At 36.0% G+C, this 23,551-nt stretch overlaps 1 protein-coding gene and 1 long non-coding RNA gene across 3 annotated transcripts; both read left to right on the top strand.

Annotated features, from left to right (window-relative positions):
• Positions 1-6,090: 6,090 nt before the first annotated feature.
• Positions 6,091-9,757, top strand: LOC104105316 (pentatricopeptide repeat-containing protein At5g27110-like). Its single transcript, XM_009613578.4, has one exon. It carries the CDS (start codon positions 6,214-6,216, stop codon positions 8,287-8,289), a length of 2,076 nt encoding a protein of 691 aa, XP_009611873.2. The 5' UTR covers positions 6,091-6,213; the 3' UTR covers positions 8,290-9,757.
• Positions 9,758-17,300: 7,543 nt separating this feature from the next.
• Positions 17,301-22,265, top strand: LOC138897922 (uncharacterized). 2 transcript variants are annotated; one of them, XR_011410744.1, is made up of 2 exons: positions 17,301-17,405; positions 21,972-22,265. It is a non-coding gene; the product is annotated as an uncharacterized lncRNA (long non-coding RNA). The 2 variants fall into 2 exon arrangements; XR_011410745.1 differs by lacking the exon at positions 21,972-22,265 and adding an exon at positions 18,300-18,576.
• Positions 22,266-23,551: the final 1,286 nt, after the last annotated feature.

Raw genomic sequence — 23,551 nt, 5'->3', positions numbered from 1 at the left:
CCTCATTCGGCCTCATTGTTAGTCAATTTCACAGTCCTAATAGATTGTCTAACTACATTGCTTGTAGGTGGCTCCAATACGATGTCAATTTCTGACCCTTTTGCGTTTGAGGCGCCGTCCGTAAAGAGGGTCCAGATCCCCGAGGAGGTCCTTGAGTTGATTAATAATTCTCTTTCGACCTCGGGTATTAGGGCCGGCATAAAGTCGGCTACAAAGTCTACCAAAATTTGAGACTTAATGGCGGTCCGGGGTCAATATTCAATATCGTACCTATTGATTTCTACGGCTCATTTGGCCAACCAGCCCGAGAGCTCGGGCTTATGCATAACGTTCCTTAATGGGTAAGTAGTCACGACACATATAGGGTGACACTGGAAGTATGGTTTTAGCTTCCTAGAGACACTTAGCAAAGAGAGCGCCAACTTTTCTAGGTGAGGGTACCTAGTTTCGGCCTCACCTAGGGTCCTGCTAGCATAGTAAATTGGAAATTACGTACCTTGTTCTTCCTGGACTAGGACTCCACTTACCGCTATTTCCGATACTGCCAAGTACAAGTATAGTTGTTCATATGTCTTTAGTGTATGAAGCAGCGGTGGGCTCGAAAGATACCGCTTGAGTTCCTCCAAAGCCCGTTGGCATTCCAGAGTCAATGATAAATTCTTCTTCTTATTCAATAGCATGAAGAACCGGTGGCTCTTCTCGGACGACCTCGAGATGAATCGCCTCAAGGCAGCTATGTGCCCGGTTAATCTTTGGATGACCTTCATGTTGTTCACAATCGTGATATCTTCGATGACTTTGATTTTGTCGGGGTTGATCTCGATTCCCCGGTTGGATACCATGAATCCGAGGAATTTACCTGACCCAACTCCAAATGCACATTTATCCGGGTTTAGCCTTATATTGTATTTCTTCAATACGCTGAAGGTTTTCTGCAAATGTTTTAAATGGTCCTTTGCTCACAGGGACTTAACCAACATATCGTCAATATAAACCTCCATTGATTTTCCTATTTGTTCCTCGAACATCTGATTTACTAGGCGTTGGTAAGTGGCACCTGTATTTTTTAACCCGAACAACATCACGTTGTAGCAGTAGGTGCCATATTTAGTGATAAAGGAGGTTTTTTCCTGGTCACCTAGGTTCATCCATATTTGGTTGTACCCGGAGTAGGCATCGAGAAAGCTGAGGATCTCGTGGCCGGCCGTGGTATCGATCATACGATCGATGTTGGGCAAAGGAAAAGAGTCCTTGGGACACGCCTTATTCACATCCTTATAGTCTACACACATTCTTAATTTATTTCCTTTTTAGGGACTACCACTACGTTCGTTAGCCAATCCGGGTATTTAACTTCCCGAATGGAACCTATTTTAAGGAGTTTAGATACCTCGTTCTTGATGAAAGCATGTTTGATCTCGGACTAGGGTCTCCTCTTCTACTTCACCGGATGAGATTTCGGGTCCAGGCTTAGCTTATGAGTGGTTATTTCCAGCGGGATCCCTGTCATGTCAAGGTGGGACCAAGCGAAACAATCTATGTTAGCTATAAGAAACTGAATGAGTTTTTTTTCTGAGCTCGGAATTTAACCCCGTGCCCAGGTATACCTTTCGATCGGGTAGGTGCTCAACCAATACGACCTATTCTAGATCCTCGACCGTCGATTTAGTGGCGTCGAAATCATAGGGGGCTATAAAAGACCTGGGTACCCCGTAATCATAATCATCGTCTTCATCAATCCCCTATTTCTCCGGTTGGGTTGGAGCTGATGTCGGTAATTGTTATTAATTTTCTGGCTTTCTGATCGAACTCGGCCTCTTTGTTGTTGTAAGTGCGGATGTCAGAATCACCTCTTCGACCACAAACATCTCCTTTGCGGTTGGCTGTTCTCCATAGATTGTTTTAATTCCGCCTGGTGTTGGGAATTTTAACACTTGGTGCAGAGTTGAGGGTACTACCCTCATGTTGTGGTTACATGGCCTTCTGAATAAAGCGTTGTACCTCATGTCTCCTTCGATTATATAAAACCTAGCTTCCTGGATGATTCCGGCGGTGTTCACCGGTAATGTTATCTCACCCTTAGTGGTTTCACATGACATGTTGAATCCGTTTAGAACTTGGACTGCATGCACGATTTGATCTTATAGACCGAGCTACTCCAAGACCCTTGATCGGATGATGTTGACCAAGCTACCTGGATCAATTAACACACGTTTAACTCAAATTTTATTTACGAGTACAGATATTACCAGTGCATCACTGTGGGGCTGCACGATCCCTTCTGCGTCCTCGTCGTTGAAAGAAAAGGTTCCTTCCGGTATGTAATCTCGAGTTCGTTTCTCCCTCATAATGGACACTTTAGTGCGTTTCAACATTGCCCCCCTGAGGGACGTCGACCCCACGAATGATCATGTTAATTACGTGTTGAGGTTCTTCTTGTTCAGTCTGTTTGTTAAAATCCCTATTCCTGAAATAATTCATGGCTTGGTCGCTCAGGAATTCTCGAAGATGCCCGATGTTGAATAGTCGGGCTAGGTCCTCTCTCAACTGGCGGCAATCCTCCATTCTGTGGTCGTGCGTCCCGTGATATTTACATATCTGGTTAGGATACTTTTGGGTTGGATCGGATTGTAGAGGTCGAGGCCACTTGGTATCTTTGATGCGTCCGATAGCTGATACAATGGCGACAACATCGACATTAAAGTTGTCTTCCGATAACCTCGGTACTTCTTTAGGTCCGATGGGCCTATCGAAGCTATTTTTGCTCATGAGTCCCCGGTTCCTCTGACCTCGGTCACTTATCCTTTCGTTTCTCATAGAGTTCCGCCCCGACCCACTGCTTCTTCGGTCTCCATTATACGGTTGGTACCGATCCCTGTTTGGTATCAATTCACGATCGATGTCTCTTTTGATTCTGTCGATGTTTCTGACGGGATAAACAGACCCCGAAGGGGCCTCAAGTTGATCATCTTCCACTATGATCTTCGATTGATACCGGTTATGCACGTCGGCCCAAATAATGGCCGGATATTCTATCAAGTTTTGTTTCAGCTGTTGTGAAGCCACCGAGATTCAAACATTGAGCCCTTGGGTGAAAGCATGAATGGACCAATCATCAGCAACATATGGCAGGTCCATTTGTTTTATTTGAAACCTGGACACGAACTCTCTCAGCATCTTGTTATCCTTCTGTTTCACTTTGAAAAGGTCAGATTTCCTGGTTTCGACCTTGATGGCCCCGGCGTGTGCTTGCACGAAAGAATCCGCAAGCATAGCAAATGAATCAATAGAATTAGGAGGTAAGTTGTGATACCACATTATAGCCCCTTTTGACAGGGTCTCTTCGAACTTCTTCAATAGGACAGACTCGATCTCGTCATCCTCCAAGTCGTTCCCTTTGATGGAACATGTGTAAGAGGACGTTACATGCTCATTTGGGACGGTCGTTCCATTATACTTAGTAATCTCAGGCATGCAGAATCTTTTAGGGATTGGCTTCGGAGCTGCGCTCGGAGGAAAAGGTTTTTGCACGAACTTCTTGGAATCTAGGCATTTCAATATTGGCGGTGCTCCTGGGATCTGGTGTACCCTGAAATTGTAGGTTTTCACCTTTTTGTCATTAGCTTCAATTTTCTTCTCCCCTGATTTTATCTGTTTTGTCAATTCTTTGAGCATCTTTATGATCTCGGGGTTAGCCCCCGATTCATGTTCATTGGCCTTTCTGCGACCGGTTCATCCCTGCGGGTGACTTCCTGGGGTGGATCGGGTTCAACCCTGCTCGGTGCACGGCTTTGGTTCTGTAAATGAGCTATCACTACCTGTTGAGCCTGCAGCATTTCGAAGATCACCCGTAAAATGATCCCGTCTCCTCCAATGTTTTGTGTGTTTCGAGTTGCTATCAGGTTTCACCGCGGACGCTATTCTCGGGGTCGGTAGGCAAATTTACGTCGATAGCCACATGTGGATTAGCGTCAATCTGGCCCGCGGTCGGAATTCCGATGGGATAAACGGGTAGTACCTCGCCACCGGGCACTATTTTGTTATTTTCACCTTGATGGCCGAACTCGTTGTCCACATGTAGGGGTGCTGCTGATTGAGAGTTTGACATTTTGTATTTTAACCTGAAATTAAAGACACTTCAAAGAACAAGCGTAAAGTAGTGTGTGTTATGGAGATTTGTATCAAATAGCCACTATTACTTAGCCCCACGGTGAGCGCCAAACAGTTTACCCTCAAAATCAGATAACAATTGAATTTGTAAGTGGTTTTAAGGATACGTGATTTAACTTGATACAAAACGACAAATTAGATTGCAATTGGAATAAGTAATGGAAAAGTAAATGCTAACCACACAAGTTGAACAATCTTAGCCCTGGAAGGTTGGCCACCCTCGAGCCAAAAGTGCTTTTATTGATATGAGAACAGAACAACAAGAGAATAATAAGAACTTAAAGAGAATAATAATATATTGCTTTGGAATGCATGTTATGATGCGTTGAATGAATTATCAAACCCCCTTTTTATAGTAAAGGGGTCCTACTCTAGGTACATTTCCATAAAAGGTAAAAATCTCATGATTCGCTGATTGCTGGTTTCTTACTGATAAATGCCGAAATTTTCGCCACAATATCCGACCGGTCGCAGATATTTCGGTCTTCTGTTGGTTAACTTAACAATGTTTCTCCGAGTTCGTTCGAGACTAAGGTCAATACCGGACTCACTGCTTCTCGAAGGCAGGCGTTCCAACCTCGGGTTCTAGCTCGGTGGGACTCGAGGTCTTCAGTCCTTGGTTGCTACGTTCCAAGCATAATCTACCAAGTTGTAGGCGAGCTCGATTTTGACTCTCTCTCTCTCTCTCTCTCTCTATATATATATATATATATATATATATATATATATATATATATATATATATATATATATATATAGATATATATAAGAAATATTTTTTTAAAGAGCTATAACACTTCATGGAGCATAATTGAGAAAACTTGATAATCTCATTCAAATGAAAGCAAGCTAAAAGATGATTCCAAGTAGAAAAATGATAAAGGCAAACAAAAAAGTAAACATCATACAAATTGAAAGTCGTTATATTGTCAACTATTTTATATATCTAAGTGTTGGCAAGCTTAATGTCATGGGAGAATTTGTATCTTCGAATAGTATATGTATTAATATAATTACTACGGTGCTGATTGCTGGTTCCTTACTGATAAGTACCGAAATTTTCGCCACAATATTCGACCGGTCACGAATATTTCTGTCTTTTGTTAGTTAACTCAACAATATTTCTCCGAGTTCGTTCGAGGCTAAGGTCAACACCGGACTCACTGCTCCTCGAAGGCAGGCGTTCCAACGTCGGGTTCTAGCTCGGTGGGATTCGAGGTCTTCAGTCCTTGGTTGCTACGTTCCAAGCACAATCTACCAAGTTGTAGGCGAGCTCGATTTTGACCGTATATATATATATATATATATATATATATATATATATATATATATATATATATATATAAAGTGTTGATAAAGGCAAGCTAAAGGATGATTCAAATGAAAGCAAGCTAAAGGATGATTCCAAGTAGCAAAATGATAAAGGCAAACAAAAAAGTAAACATCATACAAATTGAAAGTCGTTATATTGTCAACTATTTTATATATCTAAGTGTTGGCAAGCTTAATGTTATGGGAGAATTTGTATGTTCGAATAGTATATGTATAAATATACTTACTACGGTGAAATAATCTTGTATTATTTAATTCGGTATTTCATTTTTTTTTCTTAACCTTTCTACGTTTGTTTCTTAAATAAATAGTCATTGACTTTATCTGAATGTTAATTGATATAAATTTTTCAGAGAAATTATTGATGTATTTAATCTTTCAAATTAAATATCTTCACAATGTTAATCAGTTGTACATTCTTGCATGATAACTTGTAAAATTCGGACTAAATTATAAGTTGACTATATTGATTGAGGACTTTTATGAGCAAAGTTTCTTCTTTTATTTTTTATTAGCTAAACATAATATAGAGTACACCCTAAAACTAGTTAAACTAAATCTTGTATGCGCAGAGATTTAGGATCGTAACATTAAACTTGTCGCTCGTGGGCCGTCTCTTGAATACTCCATTTAATACTCCACATAAAATTAGTTTAAGCGGCCAAAGAGATCTTTTGAGACGAATTTACTAGCTCTTTTGAATGAATTTCTATGGCTTCCATGAAAATTTTCTCTCTCTTGAAATCAGGCGTTAATAGTTCAACATCACTAAAGCAATGCAAACTCTTGCACCAAAAGATTGTTACTTTAGGCTTACAAAGCAACATTATTTTTTCCAAGAATCTAATTAACCTATACATCTCTTGCCAAGATTTCCATTCTGCCAAGCTAGTTTTTCAAATTCTTGAAAACCCTCTTGATATCACCTTGTGGAATGGTCTAATGTCTGCTTATACCAAGAACCATTTGTTCAATGAAGCTCTTGAGCTCTTTGAGAAGCTGTTGTACTTCCCATATCTCAAAGCTGATAGTTACACCTTTCCTAGTGTTCTCAAGGCTTGTGGTGGTTTAGAAAAAGTCCAGTGTGGTCAAATGGTACATGCTCATCTGATTAAATGTGGGCTTTTATCAGATGTTGTTGTGACAAGTTCACTGATCGGTATGTACGCGAAATGCGGTTTTTTCGGTTCAGCTATACTTCTGTTTGATGAAATGCCTGAAAGAGACATTGCGTGTTGGAATACTATGATTTCATGCTACTATCAAAGTGGGCTATTTGCCAAAGCGCTTGAGTTCTTTGAGAAAATGAAGGGTTTGGGATATACGCCTAATTCGGTTACCTACACAGCTGCAATCTCGTCATGTGCGAGGCTTTTGGATATGGAAACAGGGGAGAGAATTCATCAGCAATTAGTGAATGATAAGTTTTCATTGGATGGTTTTGTAAGTGCTGCTCTTGTAGACATGTATGGGAAATGTGGCTGCTTAGAGAAGGCTAAAGAGATGTTTGAGCAAATCCCTGTCAAGAGTTTGGTTTCCTGGAATTCCATGATATCTGGGTATAGTTTGAGAGGTGATACCAGATCATGCATTGAGCTTTTAACAAGGATGAGCAAAGAAAACACTAGACCGTCTTCTGTGACTTTAAGCAGCTTATTAATGGCATGCTCTAAATCCGCTCAATTGCAGCACGGGAAGTTTCTTCATGCATATATAATTCGAAATAAAATAAGATCTGATGTCTTTCTTAATGCTTCACTTGTTGACTTATATTTCAAATGTGGCAGAGTTGAGACTGCCCAAAATGTCTTTAGTAAGATCACAAAGAAGAGTGTGGAAGCTTGGAATGTAATGATCTCCGGATATGTGTCAGCTGGATACTACTTGGAGGCTCTTGACATCTATAATGACATGAAGTTGGCAGGGATAAAACCTGATGCAATCACTTTGACGAGTGCCTTGGTATCTTGTTCACAGTTGGCTGCCTTAGAACAGGGCAAGGAGATCCACAAGTGTATCATTGACAATAGGTTGGAATCCAATGAAACTGTTATGGGATCATTGCTTGATATGTATGCTAAATGTGGTGTCGTAAGTGAAGCTTTTCAAGTCTTTGATGAGTTGCCTGAGAGAGATCTGGTATCATGGACTACAATGATTGTGGCATATGGATCTCATGGCCAAGCTTTTGAAGCTTTAAAACTCTTTAATGAAATGCTGCATTCTAATGTAAAACCCGACAGAGTTGCATTCCTTGCAGTAATTTCTGCATGTGATCATGCAGGATTAGTGGATGAAGGTTGTCATTATTTTAATTTAATGGTCACTGTTTGTGGCATCCAACCATCAGCTGAAGAGTACTCATGTCTTATTGACCTTCTTGGGCGTGCTGGAAGATTGCGTGAAGCCTATGCAATTCTACAGAGCAACCCACACATCAGGGAGGATGTTGAGTTGTTAAGCACATTATTTTCTGCATGTCATTTGCATGCGGAACGAGAGATTGGAGAAGAAGTTGCAAAGGTACTTACTCAAAAGGACGTCGATGATCCATCCACTTATGTTGTTTTTGAAAAAATGTATGCTTCGCAGAACAAATGGAATGAGGTACGCAAGTTGAGACTGAAGATGAAGGAGCTAAAGTTGAGGAAAAAACCTGGATGTAGTTGGATTGAAGTAGACAAGAGGATTCAAACTTTCTTGGCAGATGATAAATCATTCCCATTAGTTGACAACGTTTATCAATGTCTATGCTTAATATACAGTGACATGGAAAACTATATATGAATGCTTTAGTCATAATAGCAAGGGAGATGAATACTACTCACAGCCAGCTACTTGACCACGCCAATCACCTTGTTCATTAGACATAATTTTGTTTTTCCAAACAAATGACCATCATGATTCTGTCTCTCACCGACACACTAATCAGAAGGACATTGGTTGGTCTCTTCTTGATAGTTTTGAAATATTCAAGGTAAGATTTGTACATGTTTCAGCTTTATTTATACGTAAGAATAAGAATACTAAGTAATGATTTTGTTACCATCCTTTAATTGCATTGTTTGGTGTAACGACCCGACCGGTCGTTTTGAGTATTTGAATTCAGTTCGGAGGTTTGAGGTCATGAATAGCTTCACATGGTGTATTGTGACTTGTGACTTGCGTGCATCGTTGGTTTCGATTTTCGAATGGTTCGGAATTGATTTAGAAGGATGACTCTTACTTGAGAAGCTTGAAGTTGAAAGAGTTTACAACGTTTGACTTTTGTGTATTTGACCTCGGATCGGAGTTTTAATGGTTCTGGTAGGCCCGGATGGTGATTTTGGACTTGGGCGTATGCCCGGATTTGCATTTAGATGTTTATAGAAGGTTTCGGCACTAATTGGCGAAAATTGGCAATTTAAAGGTTTAGAATTTTCCTAAGTTTGACCATGGTTTGACTTTATGGCTATCGGGTTCAAATTTTGGTTTCGAGACTTGGCATAGGTCCGTTTTGCCATTTGAAACTTGTCTGCAAAATTTGGTGTAATTCCGAGTTGGTTTGATAGTATTCGAACGCGTGGTTGTGTTTCTAGCAATTCGTGGAGTTCATGGTGATTTTCATGTGTTTTGGTATCCGATTCGTGGTTCTAGTTGTTATTTTGGTGTTTTGATCGCACGAGCGAGTTCGTATAATGTTTATGCACTTGTGTGGATGTTTGGTGTGGAGCCTCGGGCACTCGGATGGGTTTCGGACGCATTTCAGAGTGTTTGGAAGAGTTTTAGTTTTGCTTGTTTTGGTCTGCTACTTCAGGTCTCGCAAAATGCGAGATTTTGTTCGCATTTGCGAGGAGGGTTACGCATTTGCGAGGTTGGGGTGGCACTGTTGAGTTTGCATTTGCGAAGAAGTTGATCGCATTTGCAATGACACTTGGGCATGGTATTTTTCCGCATTTGCGACCCTCTTGTCGCTTTTGCGAGGTGCCTAGCATCGCATTAGCGAGCTTTTATGTCGCATTTGCGACGTCAACAGAGTTGGTCAGTGATCGCTTTTGCGATCAAGTTTTCGCAATTGCGGGGTTCGCATTTGCGAACCCCAGGTCGCAAATGCGACATCTGCAGCTTGTTTATAGTTGAGTGTTTCGGGACTTAGCTTCATTTTACCATGTTTTGAACCCTAGACTCGGTAGGAGGTGATTTTGTGGAGAGATTTTCATACCAAACTTTTGGGTAAGTGATTTTAATTAATTTTCAATTATATTTCATGATTATATACAAGATTTAACTTCAAATTCATGAGAATCTACGAGAAATTTTGGGGATTTTTGTCTATGTTTTGAAAAATGAAAATTTGAGATTTGAGAGTCGAACTGGATTCGGATTTGAAAACCAAACACATATATGAACTCGTGTGACTATGGGTAGTCGAAACCTACTCTTCGACTAGGGTTATGACCGGGTGGGCCCGAGGTTGGCTTTTGTTGACTTTTGGGGAATTGTATAAAGATCATAGCTTTAGTAGGAATTAGTTTCTCTTGCATTGTTTGATATTGGTAAGTTGTTTTTGGCTAGATTTGAGCAGAGCGGAGGTGAATTTTAAAGGGATAAGCTATTTTGAGTATTGATTTGACCTAATTGAGGTATATCTTGCCTAACTTTGTGTGGGGGAAACTACCCATTAGGATTTGGGTTGATTGTACTATTTAGATTATGTGGAAGACTTGTACATGAGCTTATATGTGGCATTTGACCGGTTTAGATTCTTGGACTTCTTTCTTGCATTTAATTGAAGTGGTTAATACATGTTCTATCCTTTGTTGTCAAGTTTACTCCCTATCTGCTTTAATTGTTAATTGCAATTACTTGTTGAATTCATGTCTTATCTGTTACGTGCCTTAATTGTTTGTGCCTTTATTTATGAACTGCCATTACTTGCTATTTGACTTTGTGAGTCATCATGTAACTATATTATCCGCTTATGACCTTCTTTGTTTAGTTCTTTTACTTCATTTAATTTTGTGATATGTCGTAGTTGGTTGATATTTGTTTGCTTAATTCATATTGTTTGCGGATCGGGTTGCACACCACAACAGTATTGAAATGATATAGAAAGATATGATATGAAGCGATAAGAACGGATGATATGATATAGGTGGGATCGTTGCACGCCACAACAGATTGATGTTGTAATTGTTTATGATAGTAAAGTGATTCTCGGTTGATTCTCATGGTACATTTTATGTTGGAAAGGTTTATCGGATGAATGGTTATTGTTGTTTCTTAAATCGATTCACTTGTATTTTGATCGTATTTGGTTGACTGTCGGTATTCTAGTAATGAAACAATATTGATTTCTTGAGTGAGTCATGCATTCTACGTGATTTGTTGTGTTGCTTTAACATGCTAATTTGTGTCTCCGTTATTTCTCGGTAAATTGATTGTCAAGGTGAATTTATGTGCATGGGGTTATTATCTCATATTCGGTTGAGTTGTTAGTAACTTAGTTGTTCTAAATAAAAGAATTCTTAAGATGTTTTTACTTATGTGACTTTCAAAAATAAAACTCGTTATCTCACTTCGTGCTTTACTATTTTAAATGGTTATCTTATTTTTACTTTAACTGGGTTTTCAAATTATATTTATCTCCTTATTTGATGTTTTCCTTACTTGATAATTGTCATCACGTTTTACTTTTAATAAATTATATATGTAACTCATTAATTTAAGGGAAACTACCAGCTATATCCATTTATAAGTAGCTTATTACAAAAATTGGTCAATTCATAAAATATTACTAATATTAGCCAAATATTATTAATATTAGCCAATTAGTTATTTGTAATAAAAAAAAATCAATTTTTTGCTTTCTTTTGAGTGGGTGTTATTAGAATAAATTGGGTATATCTTAAGGAGTTTGAATCTCAGTTTTGGGATGATTTGGTGAATTTTTAAGGTGGTTTGAATTGAAAATTCAAAATAAAAACAGAACATGAAAAATGATATGTGTATCATTTGTGTCACATAAGTATCATATTTGTATCAATTGTGTATCACATATATATCCATGTATACCTGTGTGTGAGATACATGCGTGATACATGTTTGATACATGTGTTGCAGAAGAATTTTTTGAACTCGATTTAATTACGAATTTTGATACAAAATCAGTCCAAATCATCTCCAATCTTCCTCAAATTTTATATATTGATTTATCTATATGTTTTCAATGAATTTTAACTATACCCATTGAAAAAGTTTCTTTTTTGCTTAGATTTTTGGAATATTATATATATTTTTTTGTATTTCATCACCTTATTTACTACCTCATCCATGCAATTTCCTTTCTGTCTTGCATCTAATGTTGCTAATCACACTTAAAAATATGAAAGGAGATTTTTGCATGTGATTCTTTGAGAGAAAGAACCTTATTTATTTGGTTTTTCAATTTTTATATGTGATTGACTAGTTTTGGTAGGTCTATAACTAATGGCTAGAGGTTGGTAAGTTGAGACTTATTTGAGACATTTGTGTAAGTTTTCCTTAATTTAACGAGTGTTTTACATTGTTTAAACACGATATTTTTACTTATTTTATTGGTTTCTAAACTAAACCTATCTGATACTCCATTTTGTATAACTTGTTCTTATTTTACTTTATTTGATTTCTAAAATATACTCATTATATCATTTGTCACCTTACTTTATTTCAGATTATTATTACGATTATCCGAAATATAAGTGAAATATATTGATAATTAATAGGTTTAACTTACAAATACGTCTCTTGATTAGGAGTGGGAGACTTACTCTACAGTGGAAAATATTTCAAGAATCAAAATGAGAAAGGAGAAAAGAGGGATGAAAAAGTTAATATGAGAACTAGTTGAGCTACTTGTAGCAATCATAAAAGAACTTAGTGTGGAAGCCTAAAAAATTATACGTAGAGCATTTGGTGAACATGGCGAGATAACTAATTAATAATGTGTCATTATACTGTTGCATCAACAGAACGAACAAAATATAACGAAAGAATCATAAAGCAATCAAGATATAGTAGGTGCACTACAGCAAATATAAGATCTCTAGTAAGTGACTTGCAAACATAATTGTAGTAACAATCCAACACGACAGATTGGTAAATTATTTTTTTTTCAACAATGCGCTTACCTTGAAACAGAAAAATCTGGAGCAGCAAATAATATCACCAAGATCCACGAAGATAAACAAACCGTTCTGCTCTTATGCTCTATTCTTTGGAGAAACTATGTCATTCAGTTCGATCCAAGATGTTTCCGCAAATACCACTAAGTATGGAAAAAAGATTAAAATTCATACACTCAAAATTTATCAACTGGAATATTTTACATGTGCATCACCAATAATTTCCAGACTCATGCAAACAAAACATCAAAGAGAAAGGTACTGAAGAGCTAAGCAGTCAGCAAAACTTATCTGGCTTTGTGATTGTAAATGTACATGTACATTAGTCAGTGTATTGGAGCTAAGAACTTAAAGTTTATCCAATTCGTACGTAAATAAGCATTTCTAAAAGAGAAGCAGAGAAGGAGAAGTAGAATGACGAACGAAAATGCAAAGGAGTTGCAAGTGTTTTACCAGAGGTATATTGTAGTGTCATCTTAGCATAGTTGTAAACATGGTAAGGTAAATCTCCACACAATTTGGATGGAATAGTTTTTCCATCATTTAGGTTTAAGAAGCTATGTACAAGATTTAAATGGGAAAACTGACAAGAAAGTATGATATTTGCAACAATTTTTTTCGTTGCCATATATTGAATATGGTTGCGAAAAGTATTTTGGCAAAAATCGAAAAGTTATTGCATGCCGTTGCAATAAATGCGGATGGAAAAAGTTTTTGCAACAACAAAAAATGTCGTTGCCAAAAGCTAACTTAACGCAACAAGAAATATTGTTGCCATAAATTATATTTTGGTTACACACTTGTGGCTTATAAAAATATTTAGCAACAAAAGTTATTGTTGTAATAAATTATTATTATTTTCGCAACAATATTACGTGTGACAAAAAATCGGGGAGAGGGTAGTTAATAATGTGTTATAAAGGCCTTTAGCAACAACTATTGTTGTGGGCACAAACCACTTTTTGCCAACAATATTATATTTTCTGTTGTACAACTAGCAATAATAAATGTGTAGTTATTACATACACAATTCACATTTTCTTTTAAAATATCACAAATATATATATATATATATATATATATATATATATATATATATATATATATATATGATATATATTTGCAAAGGTCAATACAACTGATGCACCAAGTATTTACATACTTTCAAAAACTAAATACTACTAAAACACATGTTCTTACTTTAAAAAAAAAGATCATCTACAGGGTCATAATTTCTAATCTAATAACAACCCAAAAAGTAAATCTTCTTCAAGTAGCTTGACCTTTAGATAAACCATATTGTTAGCTATGTTGGTTTACTCATCTTCATCCTACAAAAATAAATAAATTATAATTATAATTATAATTTTTATAAAAGAAAACTATAAAGTATACACACATATCAAAAAAGAAAAATTTGGACACCAATGAATGATATAAAAAGATTCTTATAGCCAAGCTAAAGCTAAGAAATCATCAAATAAGAACCTACACCATGTAACATAAAAGAAAAGAGCTAACTATCTACTATAGAAATTCTACCATGTACTATACATGGTTGTTAGACTTGTAGTGGCCCAAATTTTAGGGTCTGACTAATTAATTTTTCAGTACCAGGACCAGGACAAATAACAATTCCAGGTAGCTTTCAAGGCACTCCAATATTTTTTCTTTATCAAACTATTAAGCAAAACTATACTTTTTCGCTGTTGTAGTGATCTTTCTGCTAAAATGCACAATTGTAATTTGTAAAGGTTGGGGGACTGTTTACAAAATAATATAGTTATACTCTGTTGATGTATTTCTATTTAACTTGTGAAATTTTAGTATCCACGGTTGCGCATCTCACATAAACAAGCACATAAAGCATAGCATGTTATGACCATAATATCTCAATTTGGTGATTTTGCATAGCACCACAAAATCACATTATATCGCATTCTTTATTTTCTTCTAATTTTTTCTCTCCAAAGTATAAGACACTCTCTGTATATGACTTTAGTCTACAATCTTTTAAAGGCCCAAGATCAAGCAACTTCTTTTTTTGAACTCAGATGACAAGAGAACTAAATAAATTGCAACTGAAAACTATAATGCAAACATGACATTGGACAATATCAACCAAGGAATTTACTTTTATAAGAGTTAGACAAAGTTTTCTTACCGTGATGTCATCCATAAGTATTGAACGACTTGCCTCATTTGAACCACTTAAATTAGAAACAATGTTTAGAATTCCAGCATAAACTCCATTCTGTTAAACATAGTAAAACTACATAACTTAATTTGTCGTACAAATCAGTGGAAAGGAATGATAGGGGAACGAGTCAGAAACAGAGATAGTGAGATCGACAAAAGTAATTTATCAGTACAGACATATCCTGTTCTGTTATTTGGTGGATCATATGGTAAGTAATAAGGTATATCATTTATTAATTTAGTACATGAGTGATTTTTACTTTGCAAGTATGTATGCTGGACACTTATTTGCAACCAATTCTAGAGCTATGCTTCAATTAGATATTTTCTGTTTTCTTGTGTTTAGAGCAATGCTAGCAACATGCTACCACTTTTATTATTGTGTAATTTGACGGAAATATTCTTAGGATCAAAAGTAAATGAAATACCTCATTACTTAGCACATGGAATGCTAGTGCCATCATGTTCTCTTTTAACAATTTTTTGGTCAAGCACTTAGTACCATTGATTAGTTCCTAATGTCATTCTCAAAACCTTAATTTAATAACTACTTACGGTGCTTTCAATTGGACATATACATAGACGTAAAAGCTATTCAATTTCCTTTTTAAAAATATCAAATATTAAAATTGTCCACATAGATTTTAGTCCCAATATTGGTTGAAAAATAGAAGTATATTCATGATTCTTCTTCTAACATACTATACAAATTTATTTGACGGGTCTTTATAAAACCACTTCAGTTTAAATATGAAACTATAAATTAAAGTTAACATATCTGAATTTGAAAAAGAAAAATAGAAAATTAAGAATCTGATGAAACATAATAGTCAAAAACATATACTATACAACTACAGCCACCTAAGGCCTGGCTAAGAAAGTTCAGGATGAGTGCAGGCTACTAAGAATCTAATTTACTTGATAAGTTATTTGATGACATTTACCGATCCCCAGTGCACACAAAAGCTATTTTGACAATGGTGGTGGCAACAGTAGCCATCAAAATCTAAAAGCATGAAGAAATAATGTTATCCTTTCAGAAAAATCAGGAAAAGAAATCGAGCGGTAATTTTTAAAGTTAAAACAATGGCAAGTGAAATGGCATTATATATATATATATATATATATATATATATATATATATATATATATATATATATATATATAGGTGTATAGTAAACACAATATATACAAGCTAGAGATTTTATAGGGCTGGGTTATAACAAATGAATTAACTTACGTGGCGGTGGATTTGAGAGTAATTGATAAACAGATCCAATACCACAAATAACAAGTACGTAATTGATAAACTTCTCATGAAATTGATATTTAAAATTAGAAGTGTGGAACTGTTAACCTTCAATCTAATATCTTATCACATAATCCTTCGTGGAAAGAATATTTCACATTCTTGTTATGCCAACAATAGAAAAATGTCCATTAAAAAAAAGAAACAAGAAACTGGACAACAATAAAAGAAAAATTTTAAAAAAAGTCCATTAAAAAAAAGGAACATGAAGATAGTTATTCAGATTTGAGAGCTCCTTCCATCACTTATGGCACAGAGACTTGGCGCTTCGCGAGTGATATGGTGTGTCGAGTTATAAAATAATAGACGCAGTGTTGGAATGTGTCAATTTGTACACCACCAGAGGAGGAGGAATTTGAGGAACAATGAAATTTTACATTTAAGTCCATTATTATCTCTTAGGAACCACACACAATTAGCAGTATTTTTCAGTAAAAATTTGGATTAACACCAAAACATGTAAAAGCAGTTAAAGATTTGCTAAGCTAAATTTTCATACATACCATGTGAAAATAAAAGATTTTTGTTTAAAAAGAACAAGAAAAAGGATACCACATGAAGCCATGCTACTATAGAACTTCTGTATTAAACTTCTAACGTATCTCGTACAACATGAAGCTAGTCTGTTTTCGACTAACACAATGTATATCTCAGTGCCACACATAGTCCGCTTCCGGTTAAAGATATGCACTGACCACCCAAAGTATGCAATTTTGAGTTAACCCTAAAAGCAGAAATATTATAAATATTTAATTCGAGCTCCATCATTTAAGTTGCAATGCATATTATAAAATGTTTACAAATGCTAAATATATACCTGTACACCTGGGGGCGGATTTAGGTGGCGGAAAGGTGTTCATCCGAACACCCTTTGTCGGAAAATTACACTGTTCATATAAGGGTAATTTATTTATTTACGTATAAATATAATATGTTGAACCCCCTTGACACAAGCTAAAAACTTGGCTTAGTGGTCAAGGTTGTTTAGATTTTGTAGAAGGTTGCAGGTTCAATTCCTGTTAGCTACAATCTAATTCTTTTTACCTCAGACGTTTTTTTTTAATTTTAATCGAAACGAAACGACGTTGTTTCGTCTCGTCTCTTTTAATATGCTTTTTCCCCAAAAACGTGACTGACTTTGGGTTAAAATCACCAAATCTATCTCTCTTCGTTGCCTCGCTGGCTCACTCCACTCCCTCTCTCTCTTCAGTCTCTCTACTTTGATGCTGCTGCTTACTATTCTTGCATCCCAGGTAAATTCCTTGTTCTTTCTAACTTTTTCAGAATTTTATTAGTATTTTATTGGTTATTCTTAATTTAGGTTAATGACTCTTGTTTGTTATTTTTTGATTCTTGAATCTGTAGGCTTTAATAATGTAAATTATTGAGTTTTCTATTGCATTTGCTTTGATAAACTTATGGAAAATAATTGCTGATTTTTTTAGATTGTAGACTTATGAATCCGTAGACTGTAGACTGTAGACGGTAGACTTATGAAAATAAACTTATGAATCTGTAGACTTTCATTGTATATTTGATTTTTAAAATTTTTGAACCTCCTTCGCAAATATCCTGCCTCCGCCGCTGCAGTTTACCAACCAAAAGATTCTCCGGTTTGGTATCTCTGTGTATTACGTGTTTCTCATGACAATATGTGAAGGCTCGGGCTAACGATACAATATACTGTTCCAAGACACAAGATAAAGAAAAAAATAAGAAAATTTATGGTCAGTTGATCAGTTCAAAAGTAGTTAGGATGCTGAAAGGCATGAATATAGTTAAATGTTGGAGATATATAAATCTGCTGACACTCAAGACTATCTAGAATGGGGACCAAAACCGAAGATTAAAAGAAAAAAACTCCCCATCTGCTCATCTACAAAATGTCATTATTCTCTAAGTAAAGATTTTGAAGAAGGAAATTCTACAGTTTAATAACAAATGTAAAAGCAATTTTGTACTTCAACAAGAAGTAACAGTTGCGATACGTCGTTCAGTAAAATATTTGCATTTCTGTAGTTCTTTGTGGAGTTCACTCTTGGTAGTATATTTTAGGATTAAATACACACGTTTCTGCATTAGCAAGTACGATCATTAGTCTCCTGAAAGTTCTTCTTAAGACCCAAAACTGAAAACAAGCAATGCAGAAGAGGCTACAGAAAGAACCACAATTTACCCGATCATAAAGGTAACCATAAAGCCTCAAGAGTATTTGGATGGCGAAGATGGCTTTGTATTTCAACTCCAGGACGAAGCTGATGCTCAAACTGGGAGTGTTTTAGCTGGGTCTTGAACAACAGTTTTAATACGACAACATGATTGCTCTGTTTTCATGAAACAACTAACCTTAAGTAGGAAACATGATTGTATAATGTAATGTCTGTGTAATAAAATTCGAAAAATCTTTTATCTTATTGTCCATAAGATATCATCTCCAATCCCCTCCTGTCTGAAATTGAAGTATGTGAGAGAGTTGAAATAAATGAAAATTAGGACTAAAGCATGAAAATATTGAAGACACAAAACTAAGAACGTAAAAAAGTCAGAAAACTGTGTACTTAGGATAGTAAGAGAGGGAAACAGCAAAGGAACTGTGGAAGAAGCCTATGTCGAAAACATCAAGCAGCTGCTTTCTTAATGATTTCATCATAAACAATATTAGATGTAGAATGATCATCATGTCTAGTTGGTGTAGATGGTCGATCGGATCAATAATTTCACACAATTTGAACTCTTTGCTCTTGATAAGGCAACGTAAAACTGACCAAATAAATTCCAACAAAATCTAAAGTTTGACCTTGTGCTTTATTTATAGTCATAGCGAAGCACAATCTAACAGGAAATTGCGTTCTTTTGAACTGAACATGTATTTTTTCATCCTGTGATGATAATAATGATATTCTTGGGATAAACACATACATATTCTTGAAATCACCTACTGTGATCTTAGCACTAATAACATAACTTTTAAAATCACAACAGGTCAATCGAGTGCCATTACATAAACTTTCACATGGATTTAGATTTTGTAATAATATAATTGGACAATTCTCTTTCAAACATAATTTGTAAGGGGGCAAACTAGGAGGATTTAAAGTGTGTAGTAGATCTTCTAGTTGTGTTTGGTTGTTAAATTCAATAGCCTCATCGGTGCCAATAAATATTTTTGATTTTCCTGTGAATCGATCAATAAGCATGTCATTAATTTCATCAACGAAATCATTTTTTATTGTCAAGATCACACGCGAATCTGTATAGGATGAATTAGAGTATAATGAATTCAAATTTGAATATGTCGTTCTTAATAATTTATCAAGAGATTCTCTTTCGGTTGTATAAGGAATAATCAAAGAATTTGGAATTTCAATCTTGTCTGCCGAATTGACTCGTTCTTGTCCATTTTCAATTCTTAGCAAATAATCACAAAATGCAGGATCCGTTTTGGCTCTCATATTCTCAGATAACTTTAATTTTTCAAGTTCATTCCAAATGCTAGAATATAACAAACTTTCACCAATGAAATCTTCCTTTTTTCCGTACCGCACAACTGGAAGAGTTTGTATGAAATCACCTCCTAAAACTACAACTTTTCCGCCAAACAATGTATTTGTATTCATCAGATCTTTTAACAGTAGATCAAAACCTTCTAACATTCTTTTTTTAGCCATAGATAATTCATCCCATACAATCAATTTTGCATCTGGGATTAAACTATAAGTGAGCTTTCTTTGCGAATGTAACAACTGCTATTTTGTAACACTCCGTAAATTCGGACTAGGTGTAGACATGTTAAATGAGTATTAAGATGACATCTTGGACATATAAATCCCTATCGGAATGAGTATGGGTGAAAAGAGTTATTTTGGAATCAAGACGGAGAGTGAGGTGTATAAGATTTGAGAAAATCGATTAATTTTATAGAATGTCTGTTTTCTAGAAGGATTCCGTAATTATCTGTTGCAAATTTGGGAAAACGTAAAACATGAAAGTTGTATCCCTTTGAAATAGCTTTCCAACAATATATTGTGGAGCCAGAACGGATCCCTTTGCAAAACGTTATGTGCGTTTTACAGAGCAATGCGCAATATGCACGCCCAGGTGCGCGCCCACATGGTCACGTGCGCGGCCGTGTACTTGTGGCAGTGCTACTGCCATTTTGTGCATTCAGGTGCGTGGTCAGGCCTTCAGGTGCACGGGGGCGCACCCGGGGGGGGGGGGGAGGGAGAGGGGAGGGGTCATTTTTAAAGCCCTACTTCGTCCCCCACAACCCTAAACACAAAAACTTGCTCTAGAAAGGGAAGCTCTCAAGAACCCAGCTCCTCAAAGATCCCTCCACCATCCAAGGTAAGTTCTAATGGAGATTCTAAGTTAATTCCAATTCTCCAATACTTTATTAACATGGGTAAACCCTCCAAATCATTAGATATTCAAATGGGACATCATGGTTGAGAAAAGAAAGCCTAGAACTCGAATTCAAGAGGATCGAACTTCAAAAGGTAATATCTTCCACCTCTACTTGATTATAGTATTGGATTAATGACTATAGACTCTATGTTCATGAGATATGAGTTTACGGGTTTGATAGAAAGCATGAACAATTATAGGTTTGGGTTGTTGATTAATTATTAAGAATATTGTTTATTTTATGGGTGATGAAGAATGGTATTGATTATAGCAAATTGAGATTTTAGAATTTATCTATGAGCAAGAGAATGGGTTGTTGGGTGTAGAAACACCATTAATGAGGGCTATGAAGCTTTATACCCACCAAGTGTTTGATAAAATGTCTAAGTGACCAAAACATGAGTATTGTTTCTAATTTGGAATCCATTTGACTTGTATTGATATATATTAAAGTTGAAAGGGTTGGCGAATGTTGTATTATGCTCAAGAGCAGGAAGTTAAGGTATGTGAGGCTAACTCTCCATGTTTGGGAATGTTAATGATTCTCCCTATATTACGTTTCATTTACGACTTTACTAATTGCCTCAGAAATATAGTTAAGTCTAGTTTCCTGAATAGTTGCAGAACTTCTATTCTCTAGCTTCATAATTCGTTCATGACTTTCATTCTGAACATTGTGAGCTCAGTGCGTAATCAGTATAGGCTTGTGTTTAATTCCCATGAGTCTCAGTCTAGATTACCAGCATGTCATAAATAGTTATAGCATAAGTTCTCATAATCAGTTCATGAATACATGTCTCAGTTCAGTTCTATTCAACATTCAAGTATCGTGTAACTCAATATGGTTCAGTATTTCGGCATCATGTATTACAGTACAATTCTCAGTTCCTGTTTTTAAATTCCTAAATGTTGAACAGCTGTATTGGGCCTGAGGCCGTAGTTTATATGCTTTATTCATATTTCGGTCTGAGGCCGTAGTTGATGCTTTATGCATTTTTGGGCCTGAGGCCATAGTTATGTATACGTATACTTGGGCATGAGGCCGTATCTTGTGCATATATATTGGGCCCAAGGACGTAGTTTATTCAGATAAGCAGGTTGTTTATCATTCAGAAGAGGGAGTATTCATATCCTTACCTCATTTGTTCAGTTCAATTATCCATTATCATTTCAGTTATTAATTATCATTTCAGTTATCAGTTATCAGTTATCAGTTATCAGCTATCAATTTAGTTATCAGTATCATTTCAGCTATCAGTTATCATTCCAGTTTAAATTTCAAAAGTTATCATTTCAGTTATCAATTATCAATTCTCAGTTATCAGCTTAGTTTCAGTTTCAACATTTGTAATTCTTTCTTTCAGTTGCTTTATATACCAGTGCAATTCAAATGTACTAACGTCCCTTTTGCCAAGGGCCTACATCTCACGATGAAGGCAATGATTTACAGGTTGAAGATTCAGAGCGCTAGGATTCTCGTACCAGCTATTTGGTGAGCCCCAGTTCTTTCAGGGCATTTTTATCACTTTGTAGTCTTTCAGTATTTATAGATAGTCAGTATTTTAAGTACTTCATTAGAGGACTCATAGACTAGAGTAACAGTTAGATAGAGTCACATGCTTTTCATGTTAAGCAATGTTGGCTACAAACATGTTTCAGACTTATGTTAGTATTTCCGCACTTGATTTATATCATTCAAACTTTCAGTATATTAGTATGTATTAGTTTATCTTCCGCATTTAGTATGTTATGATATCACATATTGATTCAGCCAACCAGTTGGTTCACTCGGTCACATGTAATCAGGCACCGGGTGCTGTGTTACGTCCAGGCCCAGGTTCGGGGCGTAACAAAGCTTGGTATCAGAGCACTAGGTTCAAGAGTCTTGGGGAGTCTATGCAACCGTGTCCAGTGGAATTTCCTTTATCTGTGTGTGCCAGCCGCTCATATAAATGGATAACTACCAAGACATTCAGGATTGTCTCATTTCTTTCTACTTTAGATCATGCCATGAAGCTTAGCGTAATAGGTAACCTTCTCTTCCTATCGAATTCCAGACGTATCGAATGCCCAAGCGACATGCAGGAAAAAACCAAGGTTCTAGAGAGGATGATTCCCCATTGGGGTATAATTATGGAGTACAAGTTTATAATAAATGAGACTTGTGAGCATGTTAAAAGTGGGATGTAATGGATAGTAGTACAGATTAGAGCATAACCTTATCAGAAAGTACAAAATCAGTTATCATGTTCTATGGTTATCGGTTTATCACAGTTACCAGTTATACAGTTATACAGTTTTTCAGTTAGCAGGTGTATGGTTATTCAGTATGCCAATATTTAGCTATTCAGTTACTAGATCTCTAATTTTCAATGTATCCAAATTCCGGTGACTTGTGAGTATATAGTAATGCATATGGGCGCTAAAAGAAAATGTAAATAATAGTGGTTATAGCAAAATCTTCTCATATTTTAGGTGCTAATTAAGACCCAAGACTCGCCGGATGGTGCAGTAAGTGATTTATCAGATGATGGTATATTCTAAAGGATAAGTTTGTGTTGGTAGTGGTATGTGTTTTGTTTTGTACGACTCATGCATATGACTAAGAAGATATGATGTACGAAATGAGAACCAAGAGAAGCCTATATTGAATTTCAGGGAATGGTTTTAAGTTTTCCAGATTCATACAAATCAGAACTAGAAAGTACCACGTTAGTAAATTACTATAAGAAATGGCTATTATTGTAAGATGAAAGATATGACAGTTCTCCCTTAGGTTATTTGACTAAGTGTTTACCGCAAATGTTTATAGTTTGATATGATTTTGAAGTGTATAGAAAGTTTGGGCTTTGATATTCCAATTTCATTTAAGACAGATGAAATTTCCCTATGTGTGATCCATATGACTAGTTCAAAAAAAAGATAGTATGCGACCATAGAATATGGTCTGATGGTGATGGAAGTTAGAAATTACCTTATGCTTCACTTCAGTTAT

Source organism: Nicotiana tomentosiformis, chromosome 1 (genome assembly GCF_000390325.3).
Source record: "Nicotiana tomentosiformis chromosome 1, ASM39032v3, whole genome shotgun sequence".
Taxonomy (NCBI): domain Eukaryota; kingdom Viridiplantae; phylum Streptophyta; class Magnoliopsida; order Solanales; family Solanaceae; genus Nicotiana; species Nicotiana tomentosiformis.
The sequence above is the reverse complement of the archived record's forward strand: the minus strand, read 5'-3'. Positions and strand labels throughout refer to the sequence as shown.